Below are 16,427 nucleotides of genomic sequence, written 5' to 3' on the forward strand. Positions count from 1 at the left end.
AAGACACAGCATGATTTACTTACTGAACACTCTCTCCACCTGGCCTACCAGCTTTAGTGAATGTCCTATATGCTGTTATGGAACAGATCAAACCTCCTCAAAACATGTTAAAGAGATGGCCTGGACCCTATATTTTTCTTATTTTGAAGGCAAGTGCCAGGCGCTGCATTTCAGATGCAATTCGATTGGTCAAACTACCCGGCTTGAAGCAAAACACATTTTATTCATACATTCTAGTTAAAATAAAACAAATGAAAGAAGAATTGGAATACTAGAAAACTTAACAGAATAATAGATTATTTAACTACAAAGCAGTAACTGTTCCAACAGAGGTATATCCCATAAACATACCCTTGGCAAAGGCAAATTCAGCAAAATAGATTGTATCACTTGCAATTTTAGCAGCAGGAAAAAATCCCCAGCTTTTAGCTGTAACAGAGAGAGAAATAATAACTTCCAATCCAGTTTCAAGACTGTAGCAACTGCTGAAGACTAAACTAAAATCCTGGCTCTGTGGGAGCTTGACCACACCATTCAGGCTGCTTCTTTAAAAATCCCAAAGGCTTCGCAAGCTGTTTACTGGCTTGAAGTAGACCACTGAGCACCTCCGGCTCAACTTCTCTTCATACAAAAAAAGGACAAAATTCACATCTTAAAGCCACAGTATCATCACAGTACATGTTTTGTCACACCAGATTTCTTTGCTCCTACACACCCTTTACAGTGGTACCCTTTATACTCTCTAGGTTCTTTGTACTGAAACATATCATCTCAAATACTCGAAATTAATCTGCCACCTATCTGCCCACTCCACCTCGTCAATGTCTGAAATTCTACACTGTCCTTCTCACAATTTACAACATTGCCAAGTTTTGCATTGTCCACACTTTGAAATCGTCCCTTGGAACTCCCAAGATCTAGTTCATTCATATAAACCAGGAAAAACAAGGGTCCCAATACTGACTCCTGAGGAACTCCAAAACACAACTTTCTACAGCCCCAGAAATAGCCACTAACTATCACTCTGTTTCCTATCACTCAGCCAATTTGTATCCATGTTGCAACTTTACTCCATCTGTTTCGATTGTTTAGTTAAAACCATGAATTCCCTATGGTGAGATATATATATTCAAAAGGGTAACACTCAAGTCACGTCAAGACAACAAGAGAGGCAAATAAAGGTATAATTTCAAAAATTGTTGAAAGTCAGGGAGGGCAGAGCTATCGATGTCTCTTGTTGGGTGGCTGAATCAGAATGGGACACAAGCTGTTTGCTCCTGTTGTCAAATTCCCACACTGGAGACTAAAGGAGTTAAGTAATTCCTGTCATGTGGTACACAGATGGAACTACTAGGTAACAAGCAGCAGCTGATACTCACCAATTGATCTACTGCCTCATTCCCCACCAATGCTTCACCAACAAAAAGCACCAGATCCGGCACATTAATGGCAATGAGTTTGGCAAGTGCAGTCATCAAAGGGGTGTTGTCCTGCATTCGGCCTGCAGTGTCCACCAGCACCACATCAAAGCTCTGATTTCGAGCTGTGGAAGAAATGTACACTTAAATTTGATATTCAAAACTAGGCACCAGAAGTTTAAATCGAATCAAGCGCAAGTTACCTTGGCCCACCTCTTAGCAAACATCACCACAGCTGACTCAAGCAGCGGGTGTATTATTTTCAAATCTGAAAAGGCAATTCTTTATCGTGAGGACTATCCTAAATACCAATGTGAGAATCAGCAATCCAGTCAGACTCATTTCAGTGAGGGAAATCAGATAAGAAGCTACTTGCTGCTTTAAGCACAATTCTGATTCTGCAACCAAACTGTACCCTGAGCCTGGGGGAGCCTCATTAGTTACCAAAATGAAGCCAATTAATTCACGTGATGCGTGGGTCTCCAAACTTAATTGATCTCAATATCATAGATCACAGAAGATCACTGGATCATTACAATGTGAAAGCATGCCATTTGGCCCATCGAGTCCAGACCGACCCTCTGAAGAGTAACCCACCTAGATCCACCACCCTGCCCTCCTCTCCCTATCCCTGAAACCCCATATTCACCATGGCTAATCCACCTCGCCTGCACATTCCTGGACACTATGGACAATTTAGCATGGCCAATTCACCGAACCTGCACATATTTAGACTGTGGAAGGAAACTGGAGCACCGAGAGGAAACTCGCACAGATATGGGGAGAATGTGTAAACTCCACACAGTCGCCCCAGGGTGGAATTGAACCTAAGTCCCTGGCGCTATCTGTTGCCCTGTTCCTCAGGGTGGCAACAGTCATACTTTTGGTTTTGTAGATGCCAAACGCTGCTGCAACTGTTCATTGCTGGTGGATGGAGTGAATGTTCGAGGGGATAGATAGGATACAAATCAAAGGTATTAAGCTCCTGGAGTGTTATTGCTCACTTGGGGAAGTATTTTATTCATTTCCAGGATGTGGATGGCACTAGCTAGGCCAGCATTTATTGCCCATCCCTAATTGCTCACAGGGCAGTTATTATGAAACACATTGTTGTGGCTCTGGAGTCACATATAGGCCAAATCAGATCAAGTTAAGCAGTTTCCTTCCACAAGGGATATCAGTGAACCAGATGGCTTTTTCCAACAATCAATAACAGTTTCATGGCCATCACGGGACTCTCAATTCCAGATTTTTATTGAAACTAAATTCCACCATCGGCCATGGCAAGATTTGAACTCAGGTACCCAGAACATTACCTGGACCTCTGGATTAATAGTCTGGCAACAATGCCATTACGCCATCGCCTCCCTCACGCTTTCGTAAGTTCAGCAGGACAGCAGTGGAGAATTTTCCATTGCATTTTTGACTTGTGCCTTATAAATGCTGTATCGAAGATGCTTAGGGACCTAGTTTCTAGGTGTTTTGTTAATAATAAGGGGAGGCGATGGCCTAGTGGTATTATCAGTGGACTGTTAATCCAGAGACCCAGATAACATTCTGGGGACCTGGGTTCGAATCCCGCCATGGCAGATGGTGGAATTTAAATTCAATAAATATCTGGAATTAAAAATCTAGAGATGACCACGAATCCATTGTTGATTGTCGGAAAAACCCGTCTGGTTCACTAATGTCCTTTAGGGACGGAAACTGTCATCCTTACCTGGTCTGGCCTACATGTGACTCCAGACCCACAGGAATGTGGTTGACTCTTAACAGCCCTCTGGGTAATTAGGGATGGGCAATAAATGCTGCCTAGCCAGCAACGCCCTCATCCTGTGAATGAATTGAAGGAAAAAAAAATTAACAGCTACTCCCAGATGGAATACATAACTAAGTCATTTCTGCAACGCTTCCAATTTATTCTCGCAGGTATCTGGCAAATATACAGAAAAAAAAACCCCCTTGGTTTTCAATCTGCTGCATTCCCTACACTTGTAGAAACTACAAAAAGGCATCAAGAGTCTGAAAATTTCCTCCAAACGATCTCAGTTCCAGCTGTGCTTCAGTATATATACTCTGCAGTTTATGCACCCTCAGTCAGAGAGGCCAGAGTTTAAAACAAAAAAAGTCAGAAAATAACTCACTAAATCAGAAAAGAAAGAAATATTTAAGATCAAATTGCATTCTCCAGAAAGAGACAATGAAATACTTTTAAAAGGCTTAACATATAAATTTTCTAAAAATTACCAAAAGCAATGGCCTCCATTGCAATACCAGCAGCATCCTTCCCATATCCTCTTTCAAACAGCTGGACCATGCACTGGCCATTGTGTTCCTCAGGTGGGTGCAGGGTACTTAGACGGCGAGTGTGGGTGCGAAGCTGTTCTACAGCTCCAGCTCGGAAAGTGTCACAAGCAGCAATGAGAACCCGAAACCCATTCTCCATCAGCCAGAAGGCTATCTACAGGAAGCAAAGAGCAGAGTTTAATTTCCTATTAGTTTAGGTGAAACTGGTCTCACAATCAGCAAGATCCTTCTCACCTAGATCTGACTTTTTTCCCCTCAGATTTTCAGCATTTGAAATTTCTCTGCTTATCTCCTGAAATTTACATTATTGAATACAGGGAGTTGGAGGATTTTCTTATGATAGTAATTATCACTCCAAGTCCAGCAAAGGCAAACATGCCTTCTGAACCTCTCCATGTCCCCAAGAGTTGGTCTTTTCCTCTCATTCTCAACAAGATAAAATCGTTGGAATTTGACCTTTCACAAGAATCTGCCTCCATTGACACCCAGCTGTGTCCCCTACAGGGAGAAGCTTTTGTTTTCGGCTGCCTAACCACTCTACCTGAACAGGGCTTTTCTCAGCCCAGCCGTCTATATACCTCACACCCTGATGGGACCTCATTAATTCAGCCACCTCTACTGGGTGTCCAATGTGTAATGCTATTTCTCTCCTTTATCTGTGACTAGTGCCCTTCTGCACGTGCCCACAGAGAGCCTGAAACAAATAAAACTGCTCACTGGAGATAATCTCCTTGGCACTTCACTTCAATTGAAGCCCCTTTCATTACTTGATGGAAGAAACTGATTCATTTCTACATGTGCCAGAACTCCTGGAAACTGGAATATTGTAATCCAAAATTTTGTTAGAGGTGGGGATGGAAAACAGAAGTCAGCTGTTTCACAATAGGTTGTGCAAAGTGGAGACTGCAGAAAGTAGGAAAAGGTCCGTACTCTGTCCAGAATATTCTAACCCATGGGGCAGTGTTGCTAAACTTGTACTTAGACACTAGCCTTAAAGAAAACATGTCTTTTGGTGCTCCAGAGGTAGAACAAAATAAAAAGACATGACGAAAGGAGGAAGAGTGACTGTGTGCTTGAACTGACACTTGAAGGAAAAGCAGGAGGATGGACAGGCAGAGGGAATTAGGAACATACAAAAGACCTAGGAAAGTTAGCCCCAAACCTACTCTGCCAGCCAGTATGCAATAGTCAATCACCTCAACTTCATTTTCTTGCCCATTTCCCATATTCCTTGACTTCCTAACTGGCCAAAACAAATCTGTCCATCTCAGCTGTAAAGATATTCAATAATTCTCAATTGCAATTGCCTGAGACAGAGAATTCTGAAAATTCACAATTTGAAGAAATTTCTCCTCAGCTGAGCCCTAAATAATTGCCCCCTTTTCCTTAGACTGAGCCCTATGTTCTAGATTCCTCAGCCACGGGAAACAACCAGTCTAGCTTCCTCAGAATCTTGCATGTATGGGCCAGATAGTATGGGCCAAATTTAGTCAGCCTCCTACCTGTGGTAACCTCCTCATCCTAGGAATCAATCCAGTGAACCTTTGCTGCAAGTATATTCTTCCTTAAATATGGTGATAAAAAGTGCAGTGCTCCAAATGTAGTCACACAAAAGTCCGGTCCAACTGCACTAAGACTAATTTATTCCTGTACTCCAGTTCTCTTGCAATAAGGCCAACATCTAATTTGTTTTCCTAATTGTTTGGTGTATCTGCATGCCCACTTTCAGCCTTCTTTGTTTGGGCAGACCATGTCCTATGAACATGAACATTTACAAGTTTCAAGTCCTTTAAAAATATTTGACCTTCCTACTTTTACTAAGTGAAAAATATCAGCGTTCTGCACATTACATTTGCTATTTTGTTGTTCATTCACTTAGCCTACGTCTAGCTAAGGCCAGAGGAAAAGACACTGGGCAGAAGATTGAGTCTAAAGATGATAAAAGAACAGATGAGATTTTCAGTATCAGTTGGACTGAAGCAGTGCACAGATGTTTGATGTTAGAGGTGAAGGAAAATGTTGGAGATGAAACGAGTGTTAGAGGTCACCCCATCAGGGCAAAGCAGTCCACCCAATCGGCACCACATCCACAAACATTCAGTTACTCCACCACTGATGCTCATTACACAATGCTGCTTTCTACAAGATGTACTGCAGAAATTCACCAAAGATCTTTTGACAGCACATTCCAAACGCAAGACCACTTCCATCTACAAGTACAAGAGCAGTAGATATATGGAAACACTACCATCTACAAGTTCGCCTCCAAGCCACTCATCATCTGACTTGGAATGGCAATATTTCCTTCACTGGAATCCCTTCCCTAACAGCGCTATGAGACTATGTCCAACATGTGGACGGCAGTAATTCAAGAAAGCAGCTCACCATCATCTTCAAGGGCAACTAGGGATAGGCAATAAATGCTGGCCCAGCTGTTGATACCTGCATCTTATGAGTGAATAAAAAATGTCTTTAAAAAGAAGTGCAGTCCTGGGCTGAATAGCTGAGTCAGTGAGAAAGGAGAAAGATGCCAGTTCTGAAAGCTGGAGACAAACACAAGTACTCAAAGCACTGGTTGTCCTTGAAACTTCGAAAATGAAATGGCATAGGAGTCAGGTCGGGGCTTGGAGACAAATAGTTGTTGCTACTCTAGTATTTAAGGTTAATCAAACTTTATCATTGTGTATATGAGGTTTCTCATGCCTGACCTTGGCGAGGTTGGTAGACTTTCCAACTCCATTCACACCGCAAAAAGTAACAACGAAGGGACGCCTCTGTTTTTGAGCTTCTATAATATCACGCAAGATATCGACACGTCTCTTTGGTTGCAGGATCTGAACAAGGGAATCCTGCAAGGCCTGCTTCACTGTCGAGGTCACCGCTGCCAGTGAACAGAGAAAAGTACGCTTAATTAGATAGTTAGTAAGTAATGGGATTTTGGGGATGGTGCAAATCAAAAAAATTATTTAAGTAAATGAAGTGGACATAACCAAAACCTAGAAGGGGTGCCGCCATTAAAAATAACCACTGTGATCCAGCTGAGAGTGTGTGAAAGCACCTGCAACCTTGTTGCTACAACAAGTGGTGCAAACAGGCAAAGTTCTTTAAGATGACGAGTTCTTTAAGAACATGGTCAGGCATACATTGTGTTTTGTTCCTGAAGTTTGATGAGGCTGCATTTCTGACGCCAACATTTTTAAAAACAACAACCACTGCTGATACCGAACAGATTTTTTTATTTCCATATGTTATTGGAAATGAGCAATAATCCCTTTAGATGGATTCCCTTTAATTGTGACAGGTATCGTTTTTATTTGTATATCAAACCAGAAGGAATGTTCCAATTTTATACATGAATGCTCTACCTAGTGGTGGTGGTGGCCGCAAATGCAGATTTATAAGATATTACATTTGGGATCCTCTTTCCATATACTACATGGGTACCAGGTACACTAGCAGCCGTGCACAACTACACCCAGCCTATCTGATATCCTTCTTGCTAATGGGCCCACACAGCTGCACCCTATCCATACTTCAATTATTGTCTATTCACAAACAAGTTCCAGCAGAAATTACTAATCTTTCAGGAGCAGAAACTGTACTTAGCTATTTCCTCCCAATCCTACTACAAATGGCAAGATCAGCTCATTATTCTGTAGATCCTATACTTTTAAAAGAGCTGAATCTTTCTTTTGTGATTCATCCTTTTTCTCAAAAAAATATAGCTACTGTACTAAACGGTGACGTTACCTCGCTGTACACATAATACCTACCAGTAAACAAGATGAGCACATCCACAGGTAGAAGCTGCCATCCAGAGGCAGACAAAACTCTGCTAAATCTCAGGGATTTCAGAAAAATAGTCCAGTGACACAGGATCAGGGCACAATTATACGAGTTAAAACCACAGCTAATAAGAGGTGCCGGTTAATTGGAATAAATTAATTTACTGGCTTATACTATACTAGCATTGATTATGAAAAGGTGTGTTAAAATTACAAAATTTGCTCAACTTCTGTAGCAGTTCCAATTCTTCTCATTTTATCCTTGCAGTTAACTTAAGCCAAATGTTCCTGATGTATCTCTGAAGTGACTGCAATCACACGAACATCAGAGTCTTCTCTCAGGATATCTGTGATGGTTCAGTGAAACCAGCGTAAGCGACAAAAGGGAGGCCCATTCACAGATGGCAGTATCCATTAGGAAAGTGCCCTTACAATGACAAATTTCTCGAAGAAGGCTGGCCATAGGCTGGAGATTTCATTTCAATTAGGCTGAATGTACCATTACTTTCACAGCAGGTAAATTTTGGAAAGCGAGAATGAATCCATGAATGCTACAAAACTACTTAATCTAAAGACAATTTTGCAAGATATTCAGTGATAAACAAGGACCATATAATGATGGAAATATGAAACTAAAGAATCACTCCTACAAACCACAAGCTTCCTAAACTTGGGGACCTGAACTTAACAAGTTGGCAAAGGTTCACATTATCAGCTGGAAATGCTCAGTGAAAAAGGTGAACTGAATTCCCACTCAAATCCTAAGGTTAAACCCATGAACCCTAATGTAAACATGGATCATGTCAAAAGGTGACAGCTGGATAGACACTCAGGATCATTACATTAATTCAACTTACTGCTGAAGGTTCCCATGACTTTTCCCTCCAGCTTTTTGGCCACTGATTCACACAGCTGGACTGTGATATCTGCAGCAACATTTTTAGCTGGAGCAAAATAAAAAAGGGAAAAAAAAGTGAGTCAAGGATAGTGCCTTAGGCCAGTCAGATTAGTTGTGGCATACAACCACATATCAGCAATACATTTCACAGCATTATTTAGCATTACAGAGGAAATAGCTACAACATACCAATCAAGTGATCTTTCATTTTTTCAAGGACGGGTTCCATGTCTTGCGGGGTAAGACTTTTAGATCCAACCAGGCCCTTTAGCATTCCAAACATGCCACCAAATCCACCTTTCTTCTTCACACTGATCAAAAAGTGAACTGTTAGATCATTCTATTTTAACAATTTTATGAATAGTTTCTTCATATTGGAGAGGTAGTTGAATGCTCACCTGAAGGAGATTGTTCTGGTTCAATTTGGACATACATACCTGGTGGTAGAAATTTCTTGAACTACTACTTCATCATCTTCTTCTTCCTCTTCACAGCTCTCATAATCTACAGCTTTCAAATCACCTGCCATTGATCCACGCCATAAATTCTGTAATATTGTGTGAGGAAAAGCAATTTGTAAATGAACTCTTAAAAAATTGTCTTCACAGAATAATAAATCATCATTGGGTGGCACGGTGGCTCAGTGATTAGCACTGCTGCCTCACAGCGCCAGGGACCCGGGTTCAATTCCACCCTCGGGTGACTGTCTGTGTGGAGTTTGCACATACTCCCCGTGTCTGCTTGGGTTCGGTCCAGGTGCTCTGGTTTCCTCCCACAGTCCAAAGATATGCAGGCTAGGTGGATTGGCTATGCTAAATTGCGTGTAGTGTCCAGGGATGTTTAGGTTAGGTGGGTTAGACATGGGGAAATGTAGGTATAGGGGAATGAGTCAGGGTGGGATGCTCTTCCGAGGGGTGGTGTGGACTTGTTGGGCCGAATAGCCTGTTTCCATACTGTAGGGATTCTGTGATCTCCCTCTCTTCCTGGAATTCTCTACTCATCTCACACTTAATTTCTGAAAGCATACAGAGAAAGACAGTCACTTATAGTGCTCTCTCTCATCACTACTTTGACTTTTACTCAATTCTTTCAGTAAATCATAATTTGGAAATTTATGGGACCAGGAAAGAAATAGGTGCATTAAACATACCTTGATACAGAATGAACTCAATACCCTAATGCATAATAAATTATTTTGCAATGCATATTTATCATACATGGAAGAAAAGAGCAGCTATTTTCAACAAAGCAAGATGTCATCTCCAATAAAAATAATTAACCACCTGTTCATTCATATTTGGTGGCATTGGTTGAGACAGTGAATGTTGGGCAGCAAACCAGAGGAAAGTCTCTTTTCTGAATAGTGCAACCACTTCCTTAACATTGTCCAAACTGTCAAAACAAATTTCACATTTCAAAAAGAGGTTACTGAGATCTATGTGGATGAAAATTACTGTACAAAATCCCTCTAAAAACCTTAACTTTACACACCAAACTAAATCCCTAGAATCCTTTCCATCTGATTCCCAGGATGGCAGGACCGACATATGCGGAAGGACTGGATCAACTAGGCTTGTACTTGCTGGAATTTAAAATAATGAGGGAGGATCACATAGAAACATATAAAATCCTGATGGGAATGGACAGGCTAGATGCGGAAAGAATGTTCCCGATGTTGGGGAAGTCCAGAACTCAGGGTCACAGTGTGAGAAAAGGAGGTAAGCCATGCAGGACGGAGATGAGGAAGAATTTCTTCACTCCAAGTTGTGAACCTGTGGAATTCTCTCGCACAGGAAGCTGTTGGGGCCAGTTCATTAGATATATTCAAGAGGGAACTGGGCGTGGCTCTTGCAGCTAATGGGATCAAAGGGTATGGAGCGAAAGCGGGAATGCAGGAATAGGACACTGAAATTGCATGATCAGCCACGATCACATTGAATGGTGGTACAGGCTCAAAGGGTTGAATGGCCTACTCCAGCATCTATTTTCTGTGTTTATGTTTCTACGTTTTCTAAAATTAAGTCCAGGTGCTTTGTCCATAGGTAATTTTTGTTTTACACAGTAATCTACATCTCAAATAACATTTTTAAACAAAAACCTGACTTTATTGAATAATTCCTATGTTTTTAAGATACACTAAGAGATCAGCCAGCATGTCCAGGGACTGTCCAAACTAATTGCATGTGGGAGAGGAACTGAAATTGGAAGGACAAGCGAGGCCTTGTTAATATTTTGTAGTTGACTATCCTGGTATTGGTAAAAGCCTGACAATTAATGACATCTCTGCGGTCTCAGCTTCAGGTCAGGTCAAACGTAGAATGAAGAGGCAAAGATACAAAGCTGAAAAAATACCCGAAGGCTCACGGAAGAATAAAGAACTTGCAGTTATATATTTAAGTCAAGACATCATACCACCCACATAAACATGCAAGGGCCTTTGCAAAAAGAAAATCACCTACCTCAGCTAATTCCACCCGCATAACTTTGCTTTCTCGTTCAGGTTTATCTAGCTTCCACTAGAACGTGCCTATGCTATTTACCTGCACTTCTTCCTGTAGTAGCAGGTTCCAAATTATAATCACTTTCTAGTGAAGTTTCTTCTGAAAACCCTGTTGAATTTATTGGGTTTGCGCTGTATTTATGGCCCTTATTCAGGTCTCACTGAGAATCTCCACATCTACCACATCAAACCTTTTCCAATTTATTAGATTGTCATTCAGGCTTCTCCGTTCTGTAGAAAAAAGCCTGCATGTTTTTTTGTTCTTAATAGGGATATCATCTTAGTTTGGTATTATCTTTGTGAATCTTTTTTGCACCTTGTTCCAGTGCCTCTATCTTTTCATAAAATGGAGACAACTATGCTGCACAACTCCAAGTGAGGTCAAAGCATAATTCTATATAAATATAACAAGACTTCTGTTTTTTAAATCTTTCACTAATGACTTGCCCTTCTACAAGTTTGTTACTGTGCTCTTACATTTTGTCGCATCTCTCCTTTCTACTTTCCCCAGTCTTCTTTGCATAATATATGCTATTAACATCTTGTGTTTTGTACCCATTTTAAATTAGTATAAAATTACACCATACCAATCTCATGATATTCACTAACTTTGAAAATACACCCAAGTTTTTGAGCCTTTTTCTTCCCATTTGCAATTGGGCAAAATTTACTTGAGGAAATAAAATAACAAGACTAAGTAATACTCCGATTAGAGGCTAATGATCAATGTTAGAAGATTAATACAGTCTGTAATGAGTAAACATACCATATCTGCACTGGTGTCATCTCCGTTATTGGCGTAGGTGCTGGATTGACCATTGATAAGTTTCTCGCTGTAGTCAAGATCTTTGGCATTAGCTTTGTTGGAATCCAAAGGCCAGACACGACGGGTTTTCTGCTTTGTTGGCTTAGGGGACTTGCTGCTGCAGTTCATGGGGGGAAAGAGAGAGAAAGAGAGAAAGAGAGAAAGAGAAAGAGACACACATTAGTACAGCCAGTCTCTATGCACCACCACCTCATGAACTTATGTTGAGAAATGAATTGCTGGAAGGCATAGATCAATAGATTAGAAAGCAATTGCATGGTATGATGATATTCCAATGTTTGGCAAAGTAATGCAAGTTCCTAAAGTAACTGTTAAGATTAATTACCGGATAATCATGCATTCTGCAAATCAGATGTGTCAAGCAAAGTATACAAGTCCTTGTTCAGCACTGTCAAATTAAATTCACTAAAGTGTTGTGAAGTGTGTTACATGTACATGCAAGAGTTGTTTTACAACATACATGCATTAACAAAGTGTAGCAAAGAAAGTCTAAACTATCTTGAAATCAGCCACCAGTGTCTCTTCGAATTAGCAAGAACAGCAGGTTTTATTATTATAGCATTACCCACCAGGCAAACAGAGCAAATACAACCAGCTAGTTGATTCAAAGATACACTCCCTTAGAAATAAGGCGCCTTCTCACCTGCTTTCTTTTTTCTCTTTCCCCAGTCTTTTACGGAAAAATTCCTCCCTATTCCTCTGGATGATTTCTTCCTGAGTCAAACCGTTTTGGTTGGCATCTCCTGCAGCCACAGTCACAGAAGCCTTTAACTGAACCTCAGTTTTCTTTTCTGGTGCATCTTGTACAGGTGCTGGATACGAAAGATGAAGGAAAAGAGAAGTAGTAAATAGAGGAGAAAAAAATGAGGGAAATAAAATTAGAAAAAAGTAATCAAAGTACAGAAAAAAAGTAAAATAAACTTTCTGAACAGCTCCTCTACATATAGAGAAATCATATAATAACCGATCAAGTCTGTGATGTTTTCACCGCAAGAAAGGAAAAGAAAATAAGTGAATCACTGAAGCAAGACAGTGAAAAAAGTACACCATGGTGCAAGTTTTATTACTATGTTAGCTAGCACCACTACCCCATCCTAGAGAGGAGAACAAACCACATGAAACATTTTAAACTTTTCCTGCCTGGTCATTTTTATTCAGCGATCACCGAAAACTGCACGCATCAGGAATTAGGTAAAAACAGAAGCACAGCTGGCCATGTCTTCACAATTCAACTACCCACCAACACCAATGACACCCTAATGTTACTGTGAATCAGAAATTAGCAGTGGCCAATTAACTGGATGAAGTAGATGTGTCCTAGATATCACACCCCCAAAAACCAGGAGCTACAGGAGGGGGATAGGGTCAGGAACATTGTATTAATCAATATTCTTGGACGTCTTCATCAAAATGAATTGCAGGGATTGACACATCACTGGATCATTCTCATGATCAGCAATAGTGAGGAAGAGAATGTCACCAGTTCACAATTGATCATTAACTCCAGAATCCCAAACTTAAGTAGTAACAAGCTTAAAAATAAGTGGACTCTAGCGGTTAAACGGTCTAAAGATTAACAAGTAATTAATTTTGACTTCTTCCACCTTCTTTTTCTAATTCTGTTAACCATAAATTTATTTACAACAGTCTTTTCATTAGAAAGTGTCTTCACAATTGGTTTCAGCAAAACTGAGAAGTTTATTTTTCCGCACTTGCAACAACCACCTCCACCAACATGGCAGATTAACACATTCTTACCACCAAGATACACCAGGACAGTTATAGAAATGACTCCCCCCTCCTGCTCAGAAGGGTTTTTTGCCAAGATGACCTCCAGTTATAAACCTTGTGACACATCACAGTGGTACATTTAGGTGCTACATTAAACTGGATAGTACATTGCTCAAGCATGACAAATATCTGTATACAGGCAAGTGTAGTTGCCTCCTGCTGCCAATTTGAGAACACTCATCTGCACAGACTTCTCTCAAGACACAGGATAAGCAGCAATGGCTCCTGTCATTAGACAGGAACTTCGTTCCTGCCTCATCAGGTGCTCCACAGAATAAATCTGATCCAACCAGCAACTCCAAAGCTGAAGTACAAACATAGGAAGCAAGAGAGTTACAGTAATGAACATTCTCTGACAATTAGATTCCTGCCTCCTGAAATAAAATTTACCTTCCAGTAAGGATGGTGCTGTCTGATGATTCGCTATCTTCTTTACTCAGCATCCTGTTAATCACGTCTGGCAGCATCTGTGAAGGAAAAAACAGAGTTAATGTTTCGGGTCCGGTGACCCTTTCTCAGCTCTGAGGAAGGGTCATCGGACACGAAACATTAACTCTTGTTTTCTCCTTCACAGATACTGCCAGACCTGCTGAGCTTTCCAGCAACTTTGTTTTTGTTCCTGATTTACAGCATCTGCAGTTCTTTCAGTTTTCACCCTGTTCATCACAGCTGTTTCTTTCACTACAGCACGATAAACAATCTGAGCCACTTTCTCTGCAATACACCATTACATACCATCTTTCTTGTTTTTCTTGTTCTCCTTCCCCTTTTCTCTACGGACTTCTATCATAGATTTCACAGTTTTCTTTGATTTATCAGATTGTTCAAATGTCTTCATGACAGAAGGTGCTTTTCCTTTGGTGCATTCCTCAGCAGCCCTGAAGAACATCAACAAAATAGAATGGATTAAGAGCAGAATTATCCAGTCACAAATGGACAAAAGAAAGCATTTAAAATAAAATCGCAATGTTGTCATAAGATTTCTATTCTCCATTCTGAGAGAAATAAATTTCTTTTGACTCCCCTCTCTGGTAGCTCTATGGGATGTAGCCAGATATCTGATCCCAAAAGAAAAGTCTAGATAATGGAAAGCGAGCTAGTTATTCTACTGTAAGGGGGATTCACAGTGAAGTATGATGCTCCCTTCATCTATAATTTGTATATTTGCTTGAGAACAGGGGTTGGTTAAATGTAATCAGAGATTACTGGCAAACCTATAATGGAAAACGGTCTCCCTTTAAAAGACATAGTTCAGCTGCTGTCAAAATCTATTTCCATAGGAGGATAAAGGTGGGGCAAACAAAGCCAAAGCTCCCAAAATGATGAAAAATTATTGAGAGCAAAATGAAACAGTTGATGCAGTGCACGTGGACATTCAAAAGACATTTCATAAAGTGTCACATAACAGGTTTATCAGCATGGAACAAAATGGGCAGTAGAAGCAAGAATATGAAACTGGTTGACTGACAGGAATTGGAGCAGAGATAAATAATTGGGGTAGCAGGACATTTCGATGGTATCCAGTGGGGGATACCCAGGGTCAGTATCAGGACCGCTACTTTTCTTCAACTATATTAATGGCCCAAACTTGGGTGCCCAGGGCAGAATTTCATATGTGGATAATACAAAACTTAGAAATATTGGGAAGTCATGTTTGACAAACTTTGGGATTTGGAAGATATTACTTATAAAATTCATAAAGGAGAGCTGATGGACATGCTTAGATTTTTAGAAGGCTTTTGATAAAGTCCCCTACAGGAAGCTGGTCAGAAAAATTAAAGCATTTGGGACAGGAGGTAACATAATGGCATGGATTAACAATTGGCTAACTGACAGAAAACAGAAGGAATAAATTGGCCATTCTCACAGTGGCAAGCTGTGGGTAATGGGGTACAATAATGATCAATGCTTGAATTCCAGCTTTTCACAATATATATCAATGATTTGGAGATGGGGATCAAATGCAAGATTTGCAAATTTAAAGATGAATTCGTGAATGATGATTTATTGTCACTTGCGCTCTACACTAAACAATATGGTAAAGTACAGTGAAAAGCTTCAACTTGTACAATAATAATAATCTTACAGATAAAACAAAGCTAAATGGGGTATATTGTGAAACAGGGGTTTTGGACAGGCTTAGTGAATGGAAAAGAACTGGCAAAAAAAAAAGATGTGTGGTTGGCCACTTTGCTAAGAGAAACATATGTTCAGAGTATTTCTTAAATGGTATGAGGTTGGCAAGTGCAGATGTACAAAAACCCTCAGATGTCTTTGTTGATAAGTTACTGAAGGCTAACATGCCCAGATGCAGAAAGCTATCAGGAAGGCTAATGCTGGCCTTCATTGTAAGAGGTTTCAAGAACAGGAGTAGTGAAGTCTTCCTTCAATTGTTCAGGAGCTTGACTAGACCACATCTGGTGTGCAGTTTGGTCTCCATGTCAGGAAGGATATTAATGCCACTGAGGGAGCGCAACGAAAGCTCACCAGATTTGTTCCCAGAATGCTCTACAAAGGCAGACTGGGCAAACTAGGCAGGTATTCTCTAGAACACAACAGAAAAGTACTGCACAGGATCCGGTCCTTTGGCCCACCATGTCTGCGCTGACCACGATGCCATTCTAAACTAATCCCATCTGCCTGCACATGGTCTGTATCCCTGTATTTCCTGCCAGTTCATGTGACTGTCTAAAGGTCTCAAATGTTGCTACTGTATATGCTTCCACCACATCACCCCCCCCGGCAGTGTGTTCTAGGCATCAACCAACCTCTGTGTTAAAAACACTTGTCTTGCACGTCTCCTTTAAACTTACCCACCCCTCATTTTGAGCCTATGCCCTTAGTATCTGACATCTCCATCCTAGTTTTGAAGAATGAGGGGCGATCTATTGAAACCGACAAA

At 40.6% G+C, this 16,427-nt stretch overlaps 1 protein-coding gene across 1 annotated transcript in view; it reads right to left on the reverse strand.

The window, feature by feature from the left end:
* The window catches only part of srpra (SRP receptor subunit alpha), a 52,754-nt gene that overhangs the window by 917 nt on the left and 35,410 nt on the right, over positions 1–16,427 (reverse strand). Inside the window, exons 4-12 of the mRNA XM_020524151.2 lie at positions 14,261–14,403; positions 12,378–12,546; positions 11,675–11,831; positions 8,846–8,955; positions 8,598–8,719; positions 8,368–8,454; positions 6,434–6,606; positions 3,666–3,879; positions 1,380–1,543 (exon numbers count right to left, since the gene is read on the reverse strand). Coding sequence (XP_020379740.2) covers positions 1,380–1,543; positions 3,666–3,879; positions 6,434–6,606; positions 8,368–8,454; positions 8,598–8,719; positions 8,846–8,955; positions 11,675–11,831; positions 12,378–12,546; positions 14,261–14,403 — 1,339 coding nt within the window. The remainder of the gene's footprint in view (positions 1–1,379; positions 1,544–3,665; positions 3,880–6,433; positions 6,607–8,367; positions 8,455–8,597; positions 8,720–8,845; positions 8,956–11,674; positions 11,832–12,377; positions 12,547–14,260; positions 14,404–16,427) is intronic.

The sequence above is a fragment of the Rhincodon typus genome, chromosome 32 (assembly GCF_021869965.1).
Source record: "Rhincodon typus isolate 14 chromosome 32, sRhiTyp1.1, whole genome shotgun sequence".
Classification (NCBI taxonomy): Eukaryota; Metazoa; Chordata; class Chondrichthyes; order Orectolobiformes; family Rhincodontidae; genus Rhincodon; species Rhincodon typus.